This window comes from Procambarus clarkii, chromosome 50 (assembly GCF_040958095.1).
Source record: "Procambarus clarkii isolate CNS0578487 chromosome 50, FALCON_Pclarkii_2.0, whole genome shotgun sequence".
NCBI lineage: Eukaryota > Metazoa > Arthropoda > Malacostraca > Decapoda > Cambaridae > Procambarus > Procambarus clarkii.
In genome coordinates, this window is record NC_091199.1 from 20,150,995 (window position 1) to 20,178,119 (window position 27,125).

General features: G+C 43.2%; 1 protein-coding gene and 1 long non-coding RNA gene across 2 annotated transcripts in view; both read left to right on the top strand.

The window, feature by feature from the left end:
* The first annotated feature begins 1,520 nt into the window (after nt 1-1,520).
* LOC138351521 (uncharacterized) lies at nt 1,521-2,471 on the top strand. The gene is made up of 3 exons (XR_011222483.1): nt 1,521-1,982; nt 2,089-2,225; nt 2,334-2,471. It is a non-coding gene; the product is annotated as an uncharacterized lncRNA (long non-coding RNA).
* Nucleotides 2,472-24,310: 21,839 nt separating this feature from the next.
* LOC138351522 (golgin subfamily A member 6-like protein 4) overlaps nt 24,311-27,125 on the top strand; it is a 153,435-nt gene continuing 150,620 nt past the window's right edge. The window contains exon 1 of the mRNA XM_069303333.1: nt 24,311-24,479. Coding sequence (XP_069159434.1) covers nt 24,317-24,479 — 163 coding nt within the window. The 5' untranslated portion in view covers nt 24,311-24,316. The remainder of the gene's footprint in view (nt 24,480-27,125) is intronic.

Sequence of the window (27,125 nt, forward strand, 5' to 3'; positions counted from 1 at the left end):
AGTTCAATTGCCTCTACGCAGCAAATAGACGTTCTACCTGTCAACCTCCCCATTAATCAACGTTTGCGGGATAATTACTTAGAATTCCGCATCCCTGGAACCCAGGGCGCCTTCTTAGATCTAGCTAATATTGTTATTGATTTTAAGGTATCTTTAACGAAAGATGACGATACCACAAAATTGGAAGAGGATGACCATGTGGAATTTGTGAATGGGTTGTCAAATACCATGTTTAAAGGTGTTCAGGTGTTTTTAGGAGAGCAGGTAGTTGAAACAAATACTAATTTTAATTATTGGTCGTTTATTAAATTAATTACCTCCATGCCTCCATCAAAAATGTCTTCCTTGGGGAGAATTGGAGGCTTTCGTAGGGACTGGAGAGATGACGATGGTATAATCACTAATGAGTTTACAAATACTTATTTTACTGGAGCAACCGCCAAGGATAAAAAATTTATGGGTGATTTAAAAAGTAAAGGTTTGTCGATGTGTTTCCCCCTCCTATTGGATATATCATCCCTAGACCAATACATATTAGATAATATAGATATGCGACTAAGATTGGAGCTCTCCCCCCATGCTTGGGTCCTAAATACAAGCGTGGACGATGGCTCTAAGTATCGCCTGCATATGGATTATGCTAAGTTATGGGTGACGCGGGTGTTCCCCTACCCAAGTGCTTACCTGGCCTTAAACAGCTCACTGTTAGCATCCCCCGACCCCATAACCTATACTTTCAATAGAACCATTTCTAAAACATATGTTCTAGCAGGGAATCAAACTAGTCTCTTAATTGATCAACCATGGGCGCAAGTAATTCCACACAAGATATACATGATAATCGTTCCAATGAATTATTTCGCCGGTCTTCACCAAGGTAATGGATTATATTTTGAAAATGCAAAGCTGAAAAGTATTGCTATGTATTTGAACAATAATGCAATTTACCGAATTGGTGGCGATTTCGATAACCATTATTCCCGCCTTTATTATGAAACTTTGAAGACATTAGGCTTAGAGCGTGATTCACTACTGGCCTATGACTCTTTTAATAAGGGAAGATCAATATTCGCCTTTGACTTAACCACCATTCAAACAAAAGATTCCCTCCCTGTGGAGAAATCTGGCAACTTGCGTATGGAGCTTGAATTTGGTGGGGGTGTTACATATAACAGGCTGGTTTTACTGTTTGGGGAAACGACCGGGGTACTATCCATCGATGGGCAGAGAACTGTTCTGTGTGACGTGCGAGCTTAAAAAAACATAATGAATTGTTATGATATAAATATTAATTTAAAAAATAATCTAGGGGATCGAACACTCTACCTAGGTTGTTATAATGCTGATGAGATAGAACATTTAAATATATCTTCAAGAAAACCTATTGTTTTCATAACTAATATTTTACCTTCAAATAGCAGAATCACTATGGGACATTGGGTAGGAATTTATGTTGATAAAGTTAATCATCGGATGTTTTTTTTTGATAGTTATGCAATATCACCAGTTACTTACGGACGTCATTTTCAAGGATTTATTAAAACTAACAAAATAAGAAAGGTGTTTGGAATGCGCTACAGACTCCAGAGTGATTTTACTCTCGCCTGTGGACTGTATTGCGTCATGTTCGTTCATAGGGTGAGCCACCTGGGGTTGCCTTCAACAGTACACTACTTACATAATGTATTTTCAAGCATTACTTTAAAATTAAATGATAAACGAGCCCTTGCTTATGCAAGACGATATTTTCCTATGAAACATCATTGTGTTAGGACATTTTGTAGAGGTATAGGGGTTGGTTCTTATAGGTGGTGTAGAGAATATTTTTGTTAGCTAGGCAACCTACCTAACAAGGGGTGTAGCCTCCTATAAAAACCCCTCTCCCCCACCCACCCCCCTCAGAAGACTGTCTTCCTCCTACGAAATGGGAGGTGTCTCTCAAAAAACACCTGCGGGGAAGATTGAAGTCCTTGAAGGACCTGGTTAGTATTACCCTATCTTTCTGCTAATAGATTTATTTTATGTTTTATTTCCCTCAATAAAAAAAGTTTGTATATCCTCTATTTCACCTCTTATGTTTTTCTCCAGTGCAGTTCTTGGGACCCGTCCACATTTGTAGAGTAGTAATTCTACGTGGGGGGTCTGCCCCAAACAAGATGCTGTTACGTAGTCTAATTGACGACGCCTGCTGTAGAGGACACAAGGCCGCTCCTGCAGGGGGAGAGGTATGTACTAGTTGTTCTTAGAGAAAAATATAATATTTTTCTAATAAAATATATAATTATATAAAAAACCTTTAATCACTATAAATTATTTACCCCATCTCTTTCCAGAACACTTCCGATGAGAGAGAGGAGGAAACTCAGCCAAAAGGTGTCCACCCAACTCACCCCACCCCCCCAAGAGAGGGGGGGGATGGGGCTCAAGACCTTCCCCCACTCTTCACTGATGAGGAATCGTCACAATTCTACTCAGATGAGGATGGGGGTGTGGGATAGGGAGGGGAGGGGTAGAGCTGTAGTAAGAGAAATATGGCAAGAGCACTCTGTAAACTACAATTATTAACTAACATAATTACTTATACATTTTGTAGTTTTTACCTAATAAAGCATTTAATAAATTATTTGATGTTTTTTTTAACCTTTGGGGGAGGGGGAGGATTTATAATTTAATACTCCTTAAATACTCCCATATAAGGGAGGGGCCATTCAGACTTGTTCGAATATATATATATCCTTAATTAGTCCTATATATTTATAATGAGTGTAGTGTTTAAACGGAGATGACACAGTGTAAGTGAAATGTGGTGGGGGCACACCGTAGACTACAATTTGAGGTGGGTCTATCTGTCACCCCGCTTCTGATTCCTTTTGTCCGATAAGTGGGCCTATCTGGCTCCCCGCCTCTGATTCCATTGTATGATAAGTACCCCCCATTGTTTGTTAAGTGCGCCTATCTGGCTCAGATTATACTACTGCTTCTACTTCATAAACTCTGGAGAGAGCATCGGCTAAGATGTTGTCAGAACCTTGGTATAGCGGGTTTCCAGGTTGAATTTCTGCAGTTATCAAGCCCATAGTAGAAGACGTTGAGATGAGAAGTGGGCGTGCTGCAGGAGGTGTACGGTGGTGTGGTCCGTGTAGATGGTAGACCGAGCACTTTTCAGGTGTGGAGTAAAGTGCTGGAGCTTCAGGATGATGACGAGTAGCTCCTTGCCAATTGTTCCGTAGTTCCTTGTAGCGGTAGTCGCTGACAGGTGTATTCTCCTCGCCTCGATGCTGCATCACGACACCACCAACGCCGGTACCACTGGTGTCGACATGGAGGATGAAGGGCTTATCTGACGAGGTGAGAGTGGAATTAGAATATGGCAAAGGAGCACTATTAGGGTCCTGAAAATGGTTGGGAATATCAGTATGGATTTTTGAATTAGAAAGCGTGGACTCCTTGTCGGTGCTTTCGGGAGGAGAAGCTGGGAAGGTCTCACTGTGGATGTATGGTTCTGTAAAAGTAGGATAATTTGTCATGAAAGTGGGAGGAGTACCATTATATAGCTTCAGGAGGTTGACGTGGCACAGCTGGGTCTTCCGCCGCCTATCTGGAGTCTCGAGAACGTAGTTATGGTTGTTTCTGCACTCCTTGATGCGGTAGGGTCCTGAAAACCTGTTTTGTAAAGGAGAACCTGGGATAGGGAAGTATGCTAGCACGAAGTCTCCCGGCTTAAATTTTCTTACTTTGCTGGTCTGGTCGTAATGAGTCTTCATCCTCTCCTGTGCTTTCAATAGATTATCATGGGCAAAACTGTGGACTCTCTCTAGAATATGTTGAAGGTTTTGAAGAAATTGGGGCACATTCTGATGCTCACTGAAGGTGGCATCTCGTAGAGAGTCTTTGAAAGCCTTGAGGGGAGTACGGCACTTACGGCCGTAGAGCATCTCATAAGGAGATACTCCTAGGGACTCATTGGGACTCATTGGGAAGACTTCTATATATGCACATTATCAAATCAATTTGCTTATCCCAATCCTTAGAGGTTTCACTACAAAACTTTTTCAGGAGTGCTTTGATAGTCTGATGACTACGCTCAAGAGAACCCTGTGAAGCAGGATGATAGGGGCTGGACAATACCTGTTTGATGTTGAACTCCTCCAGTGTCCTTTTGAAGAGATCACTGGTGAAGTTGGTACCACAGTCGCTCTGAATCTCCCTGGGAAATCCATATTGAGTGAAGATCTTTAATAAATGCTTTACAACCGTAGCAGCCGTGATGTTCTTCACTGGAACTGCTATGGGAAATCTGGTGGTAGGACACAGGATGGTTAAGATATAGGCGTTACCTGAACTGGTCCGAGGTAAAGGACCAACACAGTCTATAATAAGTCTGTGGAAAGGTTCCGCAGGCACCTGTATGGGAACCAGTGGCGCTCTGGGAATAGAGATGTTCGGTTTACCTGCCATCTGACATGTATGACACTGTTTTACGTACTGTTTGACGCTATTTACCATACCTGGCCAGTAGTAGTCTTGATGAATTCCATGGTAAGTCTTGTTGAATCCGTAGTGGGAGAGTGCTCCGTGGGCCAGGTGTAGAATAGTGGGCCGCAGGCTGGCAGGAATCACAAGTTGTTCGATGTTGGCCCAATCGTCCTCCTCCTTCAGTTTACTGGGTCGATATCTGCGATAGAGCAAGTCGTTCTCTAGGAAGAACCCAGGAATACTGTCGGGTTGAGTCTCAGCCTGGAAAAACAATGGTGTTAAGGTAAGATCTTCCCTCTGCAACTTACGGAACTCCAACTTGGTCAGATTCGGGAGTAGTTTCCGAGGGTCTTGAGGGACATCGGTAGCAGTAGAGTCAGCTGGCTGTGGTCGTGCGGCTTGTGCACGGGTGGTCACTAGAACCGGAGGAGAAACTTCATCACTCTCTTGAACCTTTGCTGGAACATACTCGAATATAGGGTTAATTGGCACAGAGGTACACACCTGGGGTTTGTCCATGACGATCATGTTGGTCGGTTGCAGGTCTTCTGCCAAGTCGTTGCCTAGGAGAAGTTGCACTCCAGGCATGGGAAAAGGCTTTTCCCTGACGGCGACTTGGACTTCTCCATTCACGAAGGGACAATCCAGGTGGACTCCGGCGAGAGGATAAGGAGTGGTAGCAGTGAGGTCAGTGATGAAGACAGTTTCTCTGGTGTAGGCGATGTTGGGCACAGCCGACTTCAAGATGATCGATTGAAGAGCCGCTGTGTCCCTCAAGATCTTCAATTTGAAACGTCCCTCCGGATTTGAACCGTTGGCAGAGACAGTTCCAGTATACAGGTGGTTACTGAAAAGAGAAAGATCATTAACAATAACACCAACATTCATCACAGGCTTACCGAACTTAGGAGGAGTTGGTTTGGGTTTCTGTGTGTCGGTGGTTCCTTTGTATTGAGACTTACCACACTTATCTATGGTATGGCCATAAAGTCTACAATACTTGCAGTACAATTGCGAGCCAGCTTGATCGGTATTCACTTTCTCGTAACTGTACCACGACATCTTACTGGAGGATGGTTCTGGTGTCAGCCGGTGGATGAGGCTGTAAGTGTCAGCCGACTTAGCACACTTCAGGTAGTCGGTTTCTTCTTTATCTGCTAAATATAGACGGACAGGAGGCGGCACACGCCTCAAGAATTCTTCAACTAGCATCAGGTTGACGAGTTCTGTAAAAGTAGAGACATGTGCTGCTTCCAGCCATTTCATAAAATATCTCCGTTTTGTGTTAGCAAACTCGAGGAAGGTAGTGGTACTTGCCTTCAGGTGGTCACGGAATTTCCTTCGATAACTTTCTGTGGAGAGGAGGTAGGCGTCCAACACTGCTTGTTTCAGAGTCTGGTAGTCATTCTCAGGCGCCAAAGTGCTGAGTGTGACTGCAGCTCTACCTGTAAGATGGACTCTGAGAAGTGTGGCCCATTGGTCGACAGGCCAACTGAGTTGATTAGCAAGGGTTTCAAAGGTGGTAAAAAACACGTCAACTTCTGCTTCTACAAAGGATGGCATTAACTTACTTGCATGTGATATATTAAAACTGACGGGAAGATTGGCAGTAGCTTGCTGGCGTTGAGCGAGGTGTGAAGTTTCCAACGCGAATTCTCGTTGACGACACTCTAGAGCCAGAGTCGCTTGTTGCTTGTCATGTTCGTGTTGCATCTCCAACTCGCGTCGTTTTGTTTCAAGCTGTACTCGTTCCCGCTCACGGAGCATTGCAAACTCACGTTCCTTGAGGGCGATTTCACGTTCTTGTTCTTCCTTTCGTATGGCAGCTGCTTCTCTTTGCTGCTCACGTTCAATCTTGGCCAGCTCCAGTTTGAGTTTCATCGTTGCCAAATCAGTTTTATCTGCAATATAGTAAGTTTCATGAGTTTCAGAGTCTGTCTTACCTTGTTCTAAATAGTGATCCAGCAACAAGTTGTGTATGTCATTTTTGTTGGCTTGGTAGGGAACTTCTAGTTGATACTCATGTGCAAGAGTTTGTAATTCAGTCCTCTTGGCACGATTTAAAGTCCCTATTTCACCTGCTGGATCTGCACGGAAAGCTTGGAGACGAAACATGGTGAAATTAGCAAATAAATGTACAATGAATATACCGTTGTGATATAGTGAATGTCAGAAACAGGACAACGTGGCAACTGGTACCTATCCTGTGGAATCTTTAACAATTAAAGTTAAGTACATGGTGTTAAATGATTAATTTAAATCAAGGTCGCAGGAAATCTTGTACCCGGTACTCATGTAAGAGGATAAGGGCAAGAAAATCCTACTAAACAAATGAAACTGAGTTTCGAAAACAAATGAAACAGTTAATTGCCTCAAAAGTAAAATTGGTAGTCCAAGGATGTAGGCATACCTTGCCGAGTCTCTATAGGACATAAGCAAGTCTTTCCCACTGAAATTAATATGATACTTACAGAATTAGCGAACTTTTGTGCTCTGAAAAAGAAAGCTAATTCCCTACCATTGTATGTATCATCATCTCTGACTGACGTGTAGGGGTGCGAGGCGTCAACTGGTGACGAGAACTGCTGCTGAGGTCCCAATTCAGCAACTAAAGTTCGAGCTAGAGGAACTATGGCCCTCTTTATCCTCCTACAGTCAGATTGCAGAAGATTAGGTGCACTTGACCCGGGGGCAGACCACAGTACCAGGGTACCAATATGATGATCTGTCAAAAATATGAGAAATATCCAAGGGACAAAAGATGGTAAACACGAGTAATAACACGGAGGGAGAGATGACCAATTAAGAGTATGACTGAGGCCTACAGTCACCACGTAATCCAAAGTTGTCTCACCTTCACCATATGCTACTCTCGTAATGCACAATACACCGCACCATATAGAAATGAAATTGAATATGAAAAATAGTAAAAGCTACGTTACCAAAGTTAAATACGCTTACCATAAATTACTACTTGGCACCAGTACCTGAGTGAAGCTCCTAGGACAGGTCCCCACTTAATATGTGACAGTAACGCGTTGGTGTTCGGCTGTTTCAAAAGCTAGGGGTATGGCCTCGTCACATAAAGAAACAAAAAGAGAAAATCTGGAACTTCCGTCTGTGGTAAGGTAATGGGAAGACACACAAAACACAAGTAAATTTAACAATGAGATTTTAATTACGTTAGAAAAGCAAAACATGAATAAAATGGACATAAAAGTGTAACATAAGTCAATCAAACAAAATAATAAGAATAATCACTGGCAAAATAAAAAGTTACGTTAAGACAGGTGAGTAATATACAAGGAGATATATGGTTGCAGGAATATTGGCTTTAAGCTGCCACCTCTCTTAGTACACGTAAGCCAGGGCTTAGTCTACAAATGAGACGTGTTAACTTGTGGAAAGCACGGGATATTCTGAGGTCTGTAGGTCGTGGTGGCTCAGACGTCAACTAGTGTGGCGGGTGGAGGGAGCAGGTGCGACAGGGCACCAGCCAATCAGCGATGTGCAGGCAATTAACAAGTAGTTCGCTGGTTCGAGTGGCGGAGGTGGAGCAGTTGTTCCTGGTGCTGAATACGTTTGCTCTCTGGGCAAACCTTGGTGTTGTATGTGTTGGATATATCTTCTATATTAGTTGTTATTGCTATTAGTTGTGTAGGGACGTACTTAGGAGGAAAGAGCAGGCTCAATCTCTCTTGAAGGAGATTATCGTCACAATATATATATATATATATATATATATATATATATATATATATATATATATATATATATATATATATATATATATATACACAACTTTAGAACACTTTCCCACCAGGAGACTCGAACCCTAGCCAGCACAGAAGCCTTCCAGCAACTGGCATAACAGGTACGCCTTAATCCGCTCCACCACCTGCTCAGACCCTTAAAAGAGATGGTAATTCCGGAGTATTTAAATACACCAAAGATCACCACCTCCCAAGAGCACTAGAGCAAGTGAGGGGTCATTTATACGTTTATTTCATCAAGTCCCTGTTAATATGGGAAGACACAGTGTCTATGCTTAAGGCACAACTCTCCTAAACACGAGAGTGAAGTATACAACTTTAGAACACTTTCCCACCAGGAGACTCGAACCCTAGCCAGCACAGAAGCCTTCCAGCAACTGGCATAACAGGTACGCCTTAACCCGCTCCACCACCTGCTCAGACCCTTAAAAAAAGACCCTCACTCTCGTGTTTAGGAGAGTTGTGCCTTAAGCATAGACACTGTGTCTTCCAATATTAACAGGGACTTGATGAAATAAACGTATAAATGACCCCTCACTTGCTCTAGTGCTCTTGGGAGGTGGTGATCTTTGGTGTATTTAAATACTCCGAAATTACCATCTCTTTTAAGGGTCTGAGCAGGTGGTGGAGCGGGTTAAGGCGTACCTGTTATGCCAGTTGCTGGAAGGCTTCTGTGCTGGCTAGGGTTCGAGTCTCCTGGTGGGAAAGTGTTCTAAAGTTGTATACTTCACTCTCGTGTTTAGGAGAGTTGTGCCTTAAGCATAGACACTGTGTCTTCCCATATTAACAGGGACTTGATGAAATAAACGTATAAAAGACCCCTCACTTGCTCTAGTGCTCTTGGGAGGTGGTGATCTTTGGTGTATTTAAATACTCCGAAATTACTATCTCTTTTAAGGGTCTGAGCAGGTGGTGGAGCGGGTTAAGGCGTACCTGTTATGCCAGTTGCTGGAAGGCTTCTGTGCTGGCTAGGGTTCGAGTCTCCTGGTGGGAAAGTGTTCTAAAGTTGTATACTTCACTCTCGTGTTTAGGAGAGTTGTGCCTTAAGCATAGACACTGTGTCTTCCCATATTAACAGGGACTTGATGAAATAAACGTATAAATGACCCCTCACTTGCTCTAGTGCTCTTGGGAGGTGGTGATCTTTGGTGTATTTAAATACTCCGAAATTACCATCTCTTTTAAGGGTCTGAGCAGGTGGTGGAGCGGGTTAAGGCGTACTTGTTATGCCAGTTGCTGGAAGGCTTCTGTGCTGGCTAGGGTTCGAGTCTCCTGGTGGGAAAGTGTTCTAAAGTTGTATACTTCACTCTCGTGTTTAGGAGAGTTGTGCCTTAAGCATAGACACTGTGTCTTCCCATATTAACAGGGACTTGATGAAATAAACGTATAAATGACCCCTCACTTGCTCTAGTGCTCTTGGGAGGTGGTGATCTTTGGTGTATTTAAATACTCCGAAATTACCATCTCTTTTAAGGGTCTGAGCAGGTGGTGGAGCGGGTTAAGGCGTACCTGTTATGCCAGTTGCTGGAAGGCTTCTGTGCTGGCTAGGGTTCGAGTCTCCTGGTGGGAAAGTGTTCTAAAGTTGTATACTTCACTCTCGTGTTTAGGAGAGTTGTGCCATATATATATATATATATATATATATATATATATATATATATATATATATATATATATATATATATATATATATAAATATATATATATATATATATATATATATATATATATATATATATATATATATATATATATATATATATATATATATATACATATACACACACATATACGCTAACAAAATTCCAATTATTGGGGGGTTTTTGGTCAGTATTTCACCTGGAAATTATGAACTGGGGCAGGGTTTTCATCTAGTCAATTGAGGCTTTTGGCCCACCAGCTATGAGAACGGGGCGTCTCGTCTTGGAGTAATCTTTCTAACATTGGGTCCTCTTACATTTCGATGGTGTTCCACACCCAGATGAGTTGGTGATGTAGTCTGATATTTAGTGGTTGTATGTTCAGGAGTTCATGGAGATCCTGGATTGTCTGGTCATATAGTGGACGGTGTTTTGCTGCTCTCCTTAGTGCCTTGTTTGGCACTGCTTGTAGTTTTTGCATGTTAGTTTTTTTTAAGGTGTGCAGTAGTCCTGGGGGATACTCTAGATGCGGCCGAACTAGAGCCTTATATAGGTGCATCGGAATGTTCGTGCTGAGACTTCGGAATCTCCTCAGTGTCCCTAAGGCTGCTTTGGGTTTGTTTAGTCGGTCCTTTACGTGAATTTTTATCCCTGTTCTATTGATCAAGAGTCCCAGTATTCTGCCTACTTCCACATATTGAATCGAGCGGATGTCAAGGATAATGGGGTCAGGGTTTCTTTTTGCAATGTGTATTATCTGGAACTTTTGTTTGTTTGTGCTGATTTTCCATTGTTTCTCAAAGATGTTTATGGATTCAATTGCTGCCTTGGTCTTGTCGACTAGTAGGGGCTTTGATGGACCCGGTTGGCATATTATTTGGGTGACATCGTCAGCGTATGTGATGTATTCTCTATGTTGGGGTTTGGGGTAGGTCAGCTTTATATGTTGAATAGAGTGGGGGAGAGGCAGCTTCCTTGTGGTACTCCACTTTTCAGTTCTATTATGTCACCCAACTAGCTGTCGATATTGAGCCTAGCAGTTCTGTTGTCTATAAAGCTGCAGAGTAGCAGTAAATCTCTCAGGGAGTCCTAGCTCAGATATCTTATATTATAGGCCTGTGTGCCATACTTTGTCGAAGGCTTTCGAAGCGTCTCTAAGCATTATATTACACTGATCTTTTTTCGACACTGCGTTGGCTATATGCTCATAGATCAGGGCTATTGCTGTATGGAGGCCCTCTGCGGTTTCTAAACCCTTGCTGCCTGGTGTTATACTTCTATTCCGTGTACTTCCCAAGTCTCTGATTTTTTTTCTAATATTTTGCCTGGTACTTTGAGGAGGGAAATTGGACTGTAATTTTCAGTTTGGGTTGGAGGTTTACTTGGCTTGGGGATTAATCTTATTGTGGCATTCTTGAAGTATGTGGGGAATAGTCCAGATGCAAGGGCTGCATTTACTATACAAGTGTATTGATGGAGTGCAGTCACTGGTAGGTTGGATAATACCATATTATTTATCTTGCTGTTGCCCGGTGCCTTTTTCTTGAAATCCATAATTATTTTATGGACCTCTGCAATGGTTATGTGTTTCATAAGGTGGCAGTCATCGCGTATGTTGTTAAGGTCTATTGTTTGCGTCGGGAGTAGTGCTTCAGCTCTGTTATCGACTTGTGTTGTAATTTCCCTTTCATTAATGGGGCAAAAGTTTATTTTTTTTCCGGGTTTATCCTGAATATTTTTCCCAGAACTTCCTGAATTCCTGTTCTTGTTCTCTCTCCTCATAGAGTTTATTTCCTGAGGCGTCTATGATGTAGGGTGTTTCCTCAGCTGAGTTTTTCGTCAGGGTTTTTAATTCTTCCAGAACTTTCCTGTGTTTCTGTAGACAGCTTGGATTTTGCTTATTAGGTCATCGCATTTTTTGGTGCATTCTGTTTTGCATAGATCTTGCAGCTCGTCTTATAATTCCCTTTATAGTATTTTGCACTCGTCCGTCCACCCGTGTTGTGTTATGAGTTGTAGAAGGTTGTTATATCTGGTTTGCAGTGTCCTGAGTGTCTCAGTGGCTGAGGTGTGTGGGAGCGTTATATGGTGAGCTACGGGGATATGATCGTTCATGCATTTTTCTATGGTGCTAAGCCACGTATTTAGCTCTGTATTTATGCATGATGTTTCCTTTCCATTAAAGTCTGTGATACTGATTTCCTGTACACTGCTTTAGAACGCTTCCCAGTCAGTTTTAGTGTATTGAAATCTCGGTGGTGAGGGTTTCTGAATGGGGTTAGTTGATAGCGTCATTATTATTGGTAGGTGGTCGCTTGTGCTCACAGGGCACCTTTCTATGCGGGTGTTTAGGGTGTGGTGTTTGTTTGACAGTATTTTGTCTGGCTTACCACTGTGTCGTTGTCTGACATTAGTTGGAAAGTCTGGACCCAGGTGGGTTAGATTGTCGTTCCTTATGATATTGTGTATGGCATCTCCTGCCTGGTTGGTCCTTCCGTGTCCCAGTGTTCTGTGCTTGGTGTTCTCATCACCAAGTAGGCAGGTCTGGTCCTTCTGGTGAGTTTCATGATGTTGGCCAGGGGAAGGTAAGGTCGTCTTGGTGGTTGGTAACACGTTCCTATGAAGATTGTACCTTTCGTAGTTAGGAGTTCCATTGCCAGGAAGTTTTCTTGAAAATTATCTATAATTTTGTATTGAATATTTCTCCTTACAGCAATTGCTGCTCCACCGTTGGCTTGGTCAGCTCTGTTGACCTGTTACATTTTGTATTTGAAGATCTTTATCTTCTCACTTTCCTTTTTTCTATGGCTGTTAATTAGTATTGTATTTTGGTCTATTTCTCTGTACAAGTTGCTGAGTTCGAATGCTCTGTGTGGAGTCCAGCTTAGAACATTGTGTTGAATTATTGTTAATGACTGGATGGCTATGTTGAAACTGATGGTTCTCTTCCAACTCGTGGATTGTTTTGGATCGCTGCATGTCCGTTGCACATTATGTTAAACTGACTGCTGCTTATCTGTTGAATTGTTATAGGGGGTTTGGTTGTAAGCATGCGACATTATATAATTGTAGACGTCACTCGTATTAGCATCAGGGATGTTGTGTTGGAATTATACATGCTGAGTTCGTATACGTTCTTCGAAGATCTTGCAGTTAACCGTGTGGGTTTCGTTTCTTGAGAAGAATTCGGTATTGTTTGGGATCTCTGCTGAGTCTTGGGTGACTGTGTCTGAGTTTGCAGCATTGTCTGTATGTGTGTGGAAAGCATTCATGCCCACTATGTGTCTGTGATCTGCCTCAGTTACCTCATCGGAATTCGGTAATATTTGTGTCTCCTGTGGTGCTTGTATGTTTGTAGGCCCTCCTTGGGGGTCATTAGTTGTGAATGCTGCGGCTGGTGTTAGTGTAACACCACCCCACGTTGTAACACCACTAGAATGGAACACTAAACTAATAATGTAAACCCTACTTATCCTGAGTAACACTTCCTCATCGGTTGCACTTGATAACACTGTTATGAGCTGACATATGATGGTTACACCGGAACCAAAGGTACACTGCCAATAAGGAAATGCTAACACAAGGATTAAATACGCTGCCACCATCTGCCTTTGACCATTGAAACTATATCAAGCAACGAGGCAAGAAACATTGCTTGACTAGGAGAGTACTTTCTATGACTGTCATTAATTATGGAAACGGTTGTCAGCCACTATATCCAAAAGGCTAAGAGGATTCAACAATTGACAAAGACGGGAAATTTAACATGATTTATTAAAGACCAAAATTATGTCAATCACCACTTATAAATCCTACTCTAACACTGGCAAAAAGTTAAGAAATTTGGACATGGAACAAAAACTCAGAGATCACACACATTACCTTAAGCTATCTGTCTCTCCCTGGCTGAGATGTTCTTCACAGCCCCGCTCTCGATCCCGGTGTACCGCACTCTGCGTCTTTTAAGTCCCTACAGGACCTATATATACAACCCCCACAGGGGGAGGGGGAGATCTGCTGTTGCTACCCACCAAGAATGTACAAACACTCAAGAAATATCTCAATAAGCTTGTTTGACATTCACCATACACTCTTCAAGAGAGGAGTTATTAATTACGTGTGTGGCTGACCTCTGACTTGGCCAAAAAGGGGGAGAACCAAGGATGTTTACACATAAGAATCTGGAGTCTAATTCCCTTGCCTGAAATATTACATACTTGAAACTATGCTGACTAAGACTAACCCAGGAATTTTTAATCAATATACAAGATAAACCGGAGGTCATCTGGGCTGACCTCTTGGAGAAGGCTTCCCTGGGTGTGAACTCTAAGGAGGGGGGGGGGGAGGTCCTGGGTGTTACAGCTCCCTTTCCCCGGAGTTAAGACAAAATCGGGTGTATGATAATTAAGCCCAATTTTGTCTTATCCTAACTCATCCAAAATACCACAACTAACCCTAAAAGGAAAAAAAAATTGCCAGTGACATAATGATAAAAGTAAGCTAACTAAATTAACATGATGCAAAGTACCTTATACAGTACACAACAGAGAGAACACAAATAAATGTATAATGAAAGAAACAAAAGTACAAAAAAAAATACCTTGGCAAAAGTACAAGCAATGATACCGCCACACATGATACGATTCCGATATCCTAATATGATAATAAAGTATCAATGAAAAAACAAATCCCGACTGCACTTGGGCAGTCCAGCAAGGCTCCCTCAGAAGGCTGGAAGGCAGTCCAGCAAGGCTCCCTCAGAAGGCTGGAAGGCCAAAACAAAAAAATTGCCTTAAAACAAGCATGACATAAAAAAAAAAAATCCTAATGGAACAGGAAAATTACAAGTAACTAAAGATAATATAATGTCAAAACACAAGGAATAACACAAGGCTACATAATACAACCCTGAGTGACAATACATGGCAATAACGAATACTATGAAACAATGACATATCTTGCCTGCACACTAGACAGGCTAGCAAGTCTTCCTCAGAAGGTCTGAAGAACAAAACATACAAAATACAATGATCAGCAACATGAAAAAATATATATATATGTAATATTCCTACTCTAACATTTAAATCTAACTAATTAAAAATAACAGGAAACATTATACCTTAGTGGGCATACCCCAAACATCTGCTGGGTACCTCATGACCCACAGCCAAACGCATGAGTATACAAGTTATAAAACATGGTAAAAAATACAACAACAACTGACATGAAAACTCCTCAATAGAACCGTACGTTAACAGGACACTTGTGGGCCAATCCATATACCGCACAAGACAATAGTGCCAGGGTCAATCGCTATGCACCCTGCACACACTGAAAGTAAGACTACCTCTTACCACAACAGAAACATTACTTAACATTACAACATTTTAATGAAATAAAAAGACATGCAAATATAAAAAAAATTATGTACCCATACACTGGTAACAAATAGGGAACCTGGACACTCATCACTAGGACAGACTTATCTCATAGATACATACATGAAACAAAATAAAATAGATACATACATGAAACAAAATAAATTTCAAGAAAAGTTTGTGCTAGAGACCGAAGTCATCTAGCTAAGAACACTGTCTATGACCACTTTTTCTAGGCCTAGTTACTTTACATCCCCATAAATGTTACACTTTTAACCCGATTAGGCAAAACTATTTGACACCGTTAATAATAGAGTCATTTCTCTGAACCATCATTCTTAAATCTTGACACATCAATGTTCGTGTTGATATACGCGTTTCCTATCGTGCATCTGTTATACTCTCGCGTGGTGGCCTGATGTTGGAGACCCGATGTTGGTGACCTGATGTTGGAGACGTGATGTTGGAGACGTGATGTTGGTGGCGATGTTGGAGACCTGATGTTGGTCCAGCGTCTGCCCGTCGATGATGCCTGCGTATACCCTGAGATCTTCTTGTAACAGCTTTGGGGGTACGTCTGGTGACAGAGCGAGTCTACTGGTGACAGACTCCTCGTCAAGCTATCAAACTGCTCGAAGGTGTTGGTGTGAAGAGCAGCGGCAAGTGACAGCGGCCGGGGACTTGGCCGGTCACATGTGAACAGTGTTAGGAGAGATGTATGGAGGCACATCTCACCTCCAGTTGCTTGAAACTGACGGTCGATGATGAGTGACAGCAGCTACATAGCAGGAGTCGTGACAGCAGGGCAGAGAGTGTGACGTCGACGATGTCTTGCAACAGAAGTAAGCAGGTGCAGGTGTTGGGGCGTGGGTGGCGTGGCGGCAGGCCAGGTGGATCCCGACTTCAGCCCCTGGGATCCATCACTACACAGGCGTTGCTTGTGTCACATTCTACTGAGCCGGTACGCCTTATTGCGCATGCCCTAATGTGCCTGACCTTGGGCCGATGGTGCGAAACGTGCACCCTATTGGCGAGTCAAGCACACTCAGTAGGGAGGTGCCGTTGGAATGTGACCGCCTCGTTGCGCATCTTGGTGGAGTCAGTGATGTGGCATCCCCAAGGACGAGGGGGAACTGGTAGGTTACTGCTGCTGACATACCCGCTTGTTGACCTCGCGCCTCCACTTCCGGTGTGCCTGCACGGTGTGTCGCAGCAGGCAGGTGGGTGCCTCTGATGATGAACTGCAAGATTGGGGCCCACCATGATACGTTGACATCTGGACAGCTGTGCTCTGCTGGCAGGAACTCTGGCCTGGACAACCTCGTTGGTGGGAGGTGTCGGCTGGGTGAATGGTGTCATTATCACCGTCCCAGGTAACCGAGTGGTGGGGTTACCGGGAGTGTTGGGAGGGGGGTGGGGTGTAACGTAACCCCCTCTCCACTGTACCAGAGGGGTGACCCCTCTGGCCTCAATGTTGGTTCACGAGTAGCTGGTACCGGGGACAGAGCGGTGTGGACAAGCAGACCTGGGGAAGACAGGATAACACTCCGACTGGCGGAAGCAAGGACTCTCCCCTGGGCTTTGGTGACAGGGTACAGCCCAAGGGTAGGTATGGCATGTTCTCTGAATACATTCCATGACAAAATCTCAAAACAATTGCCAGTTTAAAACTCTGATAAAAAAAAAAAACTACTAAGGGACGAGACAGTTACTGAAACTCTCCCTGCTTCGCCCGTGACCTCGTTAACATAGGGTGACAAGGCTGACCCTGGGTGCCAATGAGAGTTGACAGAAGGTACTCCTCTCCATCCTGGGCACGCCCAGCTGGGTCAGTCAACTCACAAGGGTCAGGAATGAGAATCGCTGAAGGCAGTTCCAGTTCCTCCCTGGCAACGTAACACTTTAATTTGTTGACATGAATAGTTGTGTCACTCTGGTCATCAAAGATTCCCCTGATCAGAAAATTAACTGGTCCAAGCTTCTTAATTACTCTATATGGCCCACGCCATCTAGGTGCTGGCTTCCTACTTTGATTGGCAGGAGCCTTTTCATTTAACCTCATAACCAAGCTTCCCTCTTTAAGTGTCAACGGTTGAACCTTCTTATCATAATAGTGCGCATACCGGCTCCTCGCTGTCTTAGAAGCCTCAGCAGCAATCCTCCAAGCATTTCTCATTTTAGGGAGGATACTACCTAACGTATAAGAAATCTTACCACAAGTACAAACTACCCCTGGGGAGGCAACACTGGGGGGATGGGCGGGGGAAGCAGGGTGGGGGTGGGGAATGTTGGAGTGGGAGGATATGACAGGAGGTATGAGGGAGGCGGGAAGGGCTGGTGGGGGGTTGAGGGACTGGGCGCAGGGCGGGGAGGGTGGAAGTGGAGGGCGTGTGGATGAGTGACACCGACTCGGGGTGTGGCGGGAGGTTGGAGGGTGGGAGGGGTGGAAACTGAGGGGAAGGAGTGTGAGGGTGGACGGGTGGAGTGGGACAATACTGAGAGGGGAGGGGCTGAACAAGCAAGGTGTGGGTGGAGTGACCTTGAGTGGGGACGGTGGGAGGAAGTGGAGAAGGGTGGGTGGAGGGAACATGGGCGGGTAGGGTGGGAGGGAACTGGGTGGGGTAGGTGTAGGGAACTTGAGGCGGGAACTGAGAAGGAATAGAGGGGGATTGCAACCCTATTGAGAACCCCTTCCATTCTGATAACATCGGAGTGGACATATAAAATCAAACAAATCACCAATAAAGGTATAATTCCACAAAATAACACAATATCTGTAACTTTGTCACCGAGCGTCATATTAACCTGAAAATTTAACACAATGTTCTATGTAACAAATGAACATTAAAAAGTAAATCAGAACAAACGCACACTCACTGTAAACACAATATACACCACGCGGAGCGTCTGCAGAAAGATGAAGGGACATACAACAGTACCCTTCCTGAGTGGACGAGAGTTATGACCGCGCGCCCAAGATGAAACAGGTGTTGATACCTTAGTATAAACAATCCCTCAGATCGTCCCATGAGAAACACATGTACACATATGTGCACACAAGAGGTGGTCAGGTGTACATCCAACCTTATCGACACTGAAATTCCTTACACTTATAAAAAAATCTGAGTAAAATAATAAAACAAAAAGTTATAGTATACTTAATTATGAAATCCCTTAACTAATTGTAAGACTACTCTCGTGGTGATTAAATCTACGATTGTTCCTCGGTAAGCTATGCCTGCTAACTACGTCTGACCCGCCCTTGGGGAAAAACATCCAACACTAGCAGCCGTCCTTCCTAAGACACAATTCACGACCAGAATGTTTGAGGTCAGTCTCGCTGCCAACATGGCCCCCTCTATGATGATAACTCAGCTACACTCTAGGTGACGAAGCACCGTCTGCGGCCTTATCGTTAAGATCTAGAACTCGAGGCAACTCCATGTACCTCAGAAATATATCAGTAAGCGTCCTTCACTGATAATTTCCCAGACAACCTGCCGAACAGATTGCTGTACAACCTGTAACTGGGTTGTACACCCCTGGAAGCTATGAAGAGAAACGAGAACTAATTTCTGTCCATAGATTTCAGAGCGGAGCGCATACCCCAAACTTTCTCTAGTTTCCCGTATGTCGCACTAATCATAACACTTAAAATACGTGTGGCCCCGAGCAACGAAATCGCGAGCCCGCCTAAACTAACAAACAACTACGTGGCCAACTGAGCAGCCGCCGGCGCGCAGGACTCCAATAAAGTGTGAACACACCCACAATTTATTGGACCACCGCTAGCACCATTGTAACACCACCCCACGTTGTAACACCACTAGAATGGAACACTAAACTAATAATGTAAACCCTACTTATCCTGAGTAACACTTCCTCATCGGTTGCACTTGATAACACTGTTATGAGCTGACATATGATGGTTACACCGGAACCAAAGGTACACTGCCAATAAGGAAATGCTAACACAAGGATTAAATACGCTGCCACCATCTGCCTTTGACCATTGAAACTATATCAAGCAACGAGGCAAGAAACATTGCTTGACTAGGAGAGTACTTTCTATGACTGTCATTAATTATGGAAACGGTTGTCAGCCACTATATCCAAAAGGCTAAGAGGATTCAACAATTGACAAAGACGGGAAATTTAACATGATTTATTAAAGACCAAAATTATGTCAATCACCACTTATAAATCCTACTCTAACACTGGCAAAAAGTTAAGAAATTTGGACATGGAACAAAAACTCAGAGATCACACACATTACCTTAAGCTATCTGTCTCTCCCTGGCTGAGATGTTCTTCACAGCCCCGCTCTCGATCCCGGTGTACCGCACTCTGCGTCTTTTAAGTCCCTACAGGACCTATATATACAACCCCCACAGGGGGAGGGGGAGATCTGCTGTTGCTACCCACCAAGAATGTACAAACACTCAAGAAATATCTCAATAAGCTTGTTTGACATTCACCATACACTCTTCAAGAGAGGAGTTATTAATTACGTGTGTGACTGACCTCTGACCTGGCCAAAAAGGGGGAGAACCAAGGATGTTTACACATAAGAATCTGGAGTCTAATTCCCTTGCATGAAATATTACATACTTGAAACTATGCTGACTAAGACTAACCCAGGAATTTTTAATCAATATACAAGATAAACCGGAGGTCATCTGGGCTAACCTCTTGGAGAAGGCTTCCCTGGGTGTGAACTCTAAGGAGGGGGGGGGGAGGTCCTGGGTGTTACATTAGTTCCACTTCCCCTTCTGACACATCGAGGGTCTCTGCATTCGTGGGTCCTGACACTTGTTGGGAGTTAGTCTCAGATGTGGGAGTGCTGATTATATTGCTGGCCACCAGGGCTTTTATGATGTTAAGGGAGGAAGGATTGTCTGGGAATACCATTTCTGGGAGACCTTTCCTCCTGTACGTTTCTTTAATTACGGATCCAAAAGACCCTGGACTAGCTAAGTTTTCTAAGTGAGCAAAGATCATACTGCTCAGGATCTTTGTTGGTAGGTCCCCAATTACCTGTGAGGTCGTGTTTGCTGGATTATGTGGGGTAGTGTTTTCCTGGATTATGTGATACCTTATTTGACCAAGCAATGTGGTAGTTATACCTGCATAGGTATTATTAGCTGTTGCTGTCTTTTTTGCTGCGGCTCCGGCCCTTTCTTGTTTCAGGATGTTCTTCCTAGTGGAATAGATTGATGCCAGCATGCTGTGAGGACCGCCCACAATTGAGACATTTGGGGTTTGATTTGTTGTGCAATCTCTCAATATGTGTCCCTGCTCGGCGCATTCTGAACATACTTTGACCGTTTGTTGGCAATCTGTGGCTGTATGGTCGTATTTATAGCATGTCCAACAAGGGGTTATGTTATAGCCTTCCTGCTCAAGGTTGTAGTTGTCCGTGCTCAGGTCGTACTAGTGGCAATGGATACCTTGGCTGAGGGCTTCCAGCCATGGAGGTTTCTTCGAATCATATTTTCATCACTGTAAACAATCTTGGTATGAGAATTACTTCTTCTACCTTGGCCCAATCATTCCTTTCTTCTATGTCACATTTTATATATTCAGGGGTATGGTAATTAGGTGCTGCATCAAGTCTCTTCAGGACTATTGTCTTCCTGGCCTGCAGCTCTGGGGGAATAATGACCTGAAAATGTTTATCCGTCAATTTACGTATATTTTCTCCCTTGAGGACTGTGTCAAGATCTTCATCCTGGTAACATAGTGCTATGAATGAGGAGTCCTGTGTGGTTACTAGTTTAGAAAATCGTACCTTGAGAGAGAACAAGAGATTGGCTAGTTCATTCTGTTTATCATAGCTTGTCCCCCCCACCACAAGGGGGCGGATTTTTACCCGGGGATCTCTCATTGTCTCAGTACTAGTTCATTTTTTTCTGTTTTCTTGCTTTCCTCTTCCTTTCTCTTCCTAAGAATAAGCTCTCCTTAGCTGAGGGCTAAGCATTCTGCCCTTCCACTTGGTTGGTTGGGACTCGCAGAGGTTAGCCCTCAGTGACTAATTCTCCTATGTCCTATTTGTGGACAGGTCCCCTAGGACAGCCTAACCCTGCTACAAGGGTGAACAGATGCCCAAATCAAGTGTCCCGGTATATTTTACAGGTAACCGCATGGGCCACTGGACCGTTCCACTTTACTTGTTGAAATGGCGAAGTGAGAAGAGTTGGAGATAGTGAGGAAGATAAGTCTTATAACTATGAATGTACAGGTGCTCTATCCAAAGCTGGCATCATTTAATGTTTGTGGCTGTGTCACCCTCCTGTTAGGGAGGGGGTGGGAAAGACTGTTGGGACAGTGGGCCCGTGGGAGGGGTCAGGTTACAATCCCACCACTCTCATTGCTGTAGTTGTTGCCTGAAGCTGGTGATGCCTTTAGATATATCTCTTCTTGCTAGAGAGTCTTACAGTGAGCCCCAAGTACCCTGTGCAAGTAATGCTGTGTTATTAGCACCAGCAATGCATCAAACACTAACGTTTGGTAGGCTTCCCCTGGTAGGGAGCGGCGGAGGCCAGCTAGCCTCTCTCCAGGCCTCCAGCGCCTTTGCCTGAGTGTGCTGCCAGGATATTAGTTCACTCTAGGGTTCCTCTTTTACTAGTGACTTATGCAATAGTGTCAGAACACTCAGCAGCACAATAGTATTGTCTCGATACATCCTGGCTATCAAACACAAGGGTTGGGTACGAGGAACTTAACCCCTTGATGGGAAGAGGAGGCACGCACATCCTCTCAGCCCAGGGCCTGGCGGCAGTGTCAAGGTGGAGGGTTGTGGGGGATGGTGGTTGGTGGTGTGTAGGTGGAAGGTAGTGGGAGATGTTATATTGTATTTTATAGAGCATAGGTGCAGGGTAGTGGATGGTTTAGTGAGGGTGGGGGTGATGGGGTGGATGGTGGTGGTGGTGTGTGTAGTGAAGGTGGTGGTGGTGGGGTAGTGAGGGTGGGGGTGGCACTTTCCTATCAGTGACCAAGGGCAGCGCGTCCCCGTAAACGAAGGCTAAAGACCAATCTATGCACCAGCCAAACCCCCTGTTTATGAATGATAAATGGTTTACACACTACTCATGTGGGGAAACTGACCTGTGGGCTTTATTTAGCCATTTATACTAAATTTTATTGTATTTTATATAGGAATTTATTTTTATGTTTATATATTTCGCTAGTAAACTGTATGATGGTTAAAATGGACTGTATGATATATAAATTCCCACAAATCGCTTTCCATACACATTCTGAGGGGTTTATTATTTATATACCTCGTCTAGTAATAAAAATTATTGATTGGTAGACATTCATTACAGTATTAGACAACATATATTAGTAATTAAACGGGGAGACCTTATCTTGTATGGCTGATTTTGTCCTAGGCAACCAGATATGAACACGGATGAACAAGCTAGTCGATACACTTTGTGTGTGAGGCTGGCCTCCAACTCATGTACTGCAGTACTAGATAACTAGTAATTCTTGTTCCTCTTCAATTACACCTGTCAAAGGGCACACACCATAATGGCAGTAATCCTAATATGACAGCTATATCAGAAGATATAGAGGCAATTTAAATAAAGAGATGTGAATATCTCTCACCTTGTTGTTTGTTCTCGCTATGCATTCTTACCGGTTCACCCTATAGCTACCTAAGATTACTGATCAGGAATGAAAGATAATAAATGGGCTTCGACAGAACACTTCCCTTATAGTAGACGTAGATCATGTGTTGACAATAAGAGCACTTTATTCCCTTAACCCTATTGTCCAAGGGAAATTATTGGGGCTAGATCTGCCCCAGCAGGATTGGTATGATGTTAATGGTGACTGCTCTCGCCCTCCTCCCACTGATGCCTCGGCTATCTTGTCCAGATGTCAAGAAGTGAATGGAAGGCTTACATTTACTCTATTTTAGTACTGATAATTAATTTGATTCAAATGAAATGTTTTTATGATGTTAACAGTCCAAAGACTGTGGTATTAAGAAGATTTCCCATTAACATAGCTGGTGAATCTAATAGCGATGTGGCAATGACATCCCCCGTTTTCTACTGCCGGAAATTTCTACTGTGTCAATTTGAAAGTTGGTAAATGGTGTCGATTTTTCCGACAACTCACGACTGATGACGTCCGAACACTTCCAGAACATGTGCATCGCTGATGACTTTTGTTTGAACCACAACGCTGTAAATGCTTTACCTACTTACTACAAATGCAAATAAGCGCCAACAGATCCTAAACACCTAACCTATCCCAACCATTGCCTAAATATGCACAATTTGATAATATATTAATTTATATTTGAGAACACTTCTGTTTAAAATGAACAAAATGTTAAAACTGATGAATGTGTCTCATGGGTCAGCCACTGGATGGAATGGACTTGGTCTTTGGATGGGTTGCTAAGGAAGTGAAGCTCTTTAAACCTCTCCTACTCGGGCCTTGTTGTACTTGTTGCATTACAGTTTAACTATTCTCACGATCACATTCTATGTCGGATCTTGTCTTAAAATTTTTGATGAGAGGTGGCTTCTGCAACTTCTTCTTTCGGTTCATTCCACTTGTTGCCTACACATACAGGGTATGAGTATGTCCTTATCTTTCCTCTAATAATTTGGGTTTCCTACCTCAACTTATGCCCTATTAATCGTTCATTAAAAACAAGCTGTCCCTGTTAACCTTGTACATTAGCCTCAGTATTTGATGTTATAATCGAATCCTCTCAGTTAGTCATAACCTCCCTGGTTGTGAGGCGCAGTTCTCTTATAGCTTAACCTTCTTATTAACAGATCTCCACATTTTTTCTTATTCTTTTATGCTCATTACTCTCACTGGACCTCTCCTCTTTGTAAAAGCATGTATAAGAACTGGCCATATTGAAGGAGAGATTCCTGGTGGTTCAATATTCAACGCCCCACTACCTATCAGTGTGGGCGTTGAGGGCGGGTGTACTTAGTGCGTGGTGACCAGCCAGCCAGCCAGCAGTCATGCTGGGTGTTGGTTAGTGTGTAGTGTGAGTGTGGTGGAGAGAGTCATGTCTGCCTCTCAGCTGCCTCTCCTCTGTGTCCTGGTGGTCTGGTCGGCCGCCTTCCCGGAGGCCACCATGGACCACACAGAGGAGTTGGACCTGACAGCTAAAGTCATAATTAACCAGAAAGCTCTACACCAGCTGCAGGAGCAGCGAGGCGTCCAGGAAGGTGAGAGTAAGAGCAAAGTTACGTTCACAGTTCCTTGTGACTTATTTAATGAGTTAGAAAACTGAATATTTGCGGCTTATATATAAATATCACGATAATGCACCAGTTCACACCATAAGGCACCAGTACACACCATAAGGCACCAGTACATACCATAAGGCACCAATACACACCATAAGGCACCAGTACACACCATAAGGCACCAGTACACACCATAAGGCACCAGTACACACCATAAGGCACCAGTACACACCATAAGGCACCAGTACATATCATAAGGCACCAATACACACCATAAGGCACCAGTAGACACCATAAGGCACCAGTACACACCATAAGGCACCAATACACACCATAAGGCACCAGTACATACCATAAGGCACCAATACACACCATAAGGCACCAGTACATACCATAAGGCACCAGTACACACCATAAGGCACCAGTACATATCATAAGGCACCAGTACACACCAGTAGTAGGGTTGACACGCCACAGGTCATTTTTTTTTTTTTTGGCCAGAGGACCCCTGTGGGGTGTAAGCGCCACAGGTAATTTTTTTTTCAGGCCAGAGAACCCCTGTGAGGTGTAAGCGCCACAGGTAACTTTTTTTTTTGGCGAGAGGACCCCTGTGGCATGTACACGCCACAGGTAACTTTTTTTTTCAGGCCAGAGGACCCCTGTGAGATGTACAGCTCACAGGTAACTTTTTTTGTCAGTCACAGATTTGGAAGTAAGGATTTCTTAAGAGAAAAATAATTTCCGAGACTTAGAAGTTTGTTAAAGTCTTATCATGAAATAATGTCATACGACTTTTGTTAAAAGTTCTTATTTGTTTCTTACTTAGAAACTTGTATATTGCTATATATATCTAATTCATTTCCCTGCCATCCCCCCTCCCTCACCTTTCCCTCCTCCTGCATCCCCCCCGCTTGCACCTCACACCCCCCTCCCTCCCCCCTTACCTCGCAATCTGTCGCCTCACCTGTGTTTACTTTAGACGTCAGCCAGACACGGCCTTCAGGTCACCTCAGTAATCGTATCTTATCTTCTCCATAATAATATCTGGACCGTCCCTCTCTCTCTCTCTCTCTCCTCCTATTTCCTTACAGCTATTTTCAGAGTTTCAAATAATCATAGAAGTTTATTTATATGTTTATGACCGAATTTGTAAAAGGTCCATTTTCAGAGAATATTGTCTTAGATGTTTTGTTAAGGAAAACAGACAACTTATCCATAACATTTAATTTTATATCCATTTACGGCTATTTCACCTGTAAAGACCAAAATTGAACAGAGCCCAGTTTTTAGCTCATATTTCATCAGAGTCCAATTATCAACAGAAATTCGCCAGAGTCTACTTTGAGAGCAAAATTCGTCAGAGACAGTTTTAAGCTCATATTTCATCAGAGTCCAATTATCAACAGAAATTCGCCAGAGTCTACTTTGAGAGCAAAATTCGTCAGAGACAGTTTTAAGCTCATATTACATCAGAGTCCAATTATCAACAGAAATTCGCCAGAGTCTACTTTGAGAGCAAAATTAGTCAGAGACAGTTTTAAGCTCATATTTCATCAGAGTCCAATTATCAACAGAAATTCGCCAGAGTCTACTTTGAGAGCAAAATTAGTCAGAAACAGTTTTAAGCTCATATTTCATCAGAGTCCAATTATCAACAGAAATTCACCAGAGTCTACTTTGAGAGCAAAATTAGTCAGAGACAGTTTTAAGCTCATATTTCATCAGAGTCCAATTATCAACAGAAATTCGCCAGAGTCTACTTTGAGAGCAAAATTCATCAGAGTCCAGTTCTTGATCGAAATTCATCAGAGTCCAGTTTTCTAGCAAAATTCGTCAGTCTACTTTGAGAGCAAAATTAGTCAGAGACAGTTTTAAGCTCAAATTTCATCAGAGTCCAGTTCATGATCGAAATTCATCAGAGTCCCAATTGAAGACCCAAATTTGGCAGAGACCACATTTTCGCTACTAGCAGTCCAATCCCCCTGAAATTTTAAACAGTCATATTTCAGTCGTAGTAAATAAGATCAAGTCAGTTACCGAGCTCCAGCTCTCGTCCCCCACCCTCTTCCACCCTCAAGTCTTTGTAAATAACCCATCAATTTCCCCGAAATTTTTACCCTCTGTATTTCAGACATAGTAAATATGAAGTAAACAAATATAAAACTCTAGCTCTTGTCCTCTGTCCAAGTTCACTCATGTAAATTCATTACTCTCAGTCCAAATCCCCCTGAGATTTAAACACCCAACTACATTTTCAGACATAGTAAATAAAAACCAGTTCAGTTATCAAGTTTCAACTCTTATCCCCCCAGCTTAGTTCATTTTGTACAAGTTCTTTATTTTCCAACTAAATCACCCTAAGATTTAAGATCACCTTATTTTCTAACGTAGTAAAATTAATCTGGACATTAACCAAGCTCCATTTCCTCAGCCTTAGATCATGAGACATAAATATATTCGATCAAGTCCGTCTCCAGCTTAACTTTTATTCGAGTACTCACAAAACCCCAACCTGTGTAATTATCTTTCACCTCCTCCCACCTTCCTCCATCTCATCTCACCTTACCCTTTCCCTCCCTTACCTTCTCATCCCCAACTTATCCAAACCTTCAACAATCGTACTGT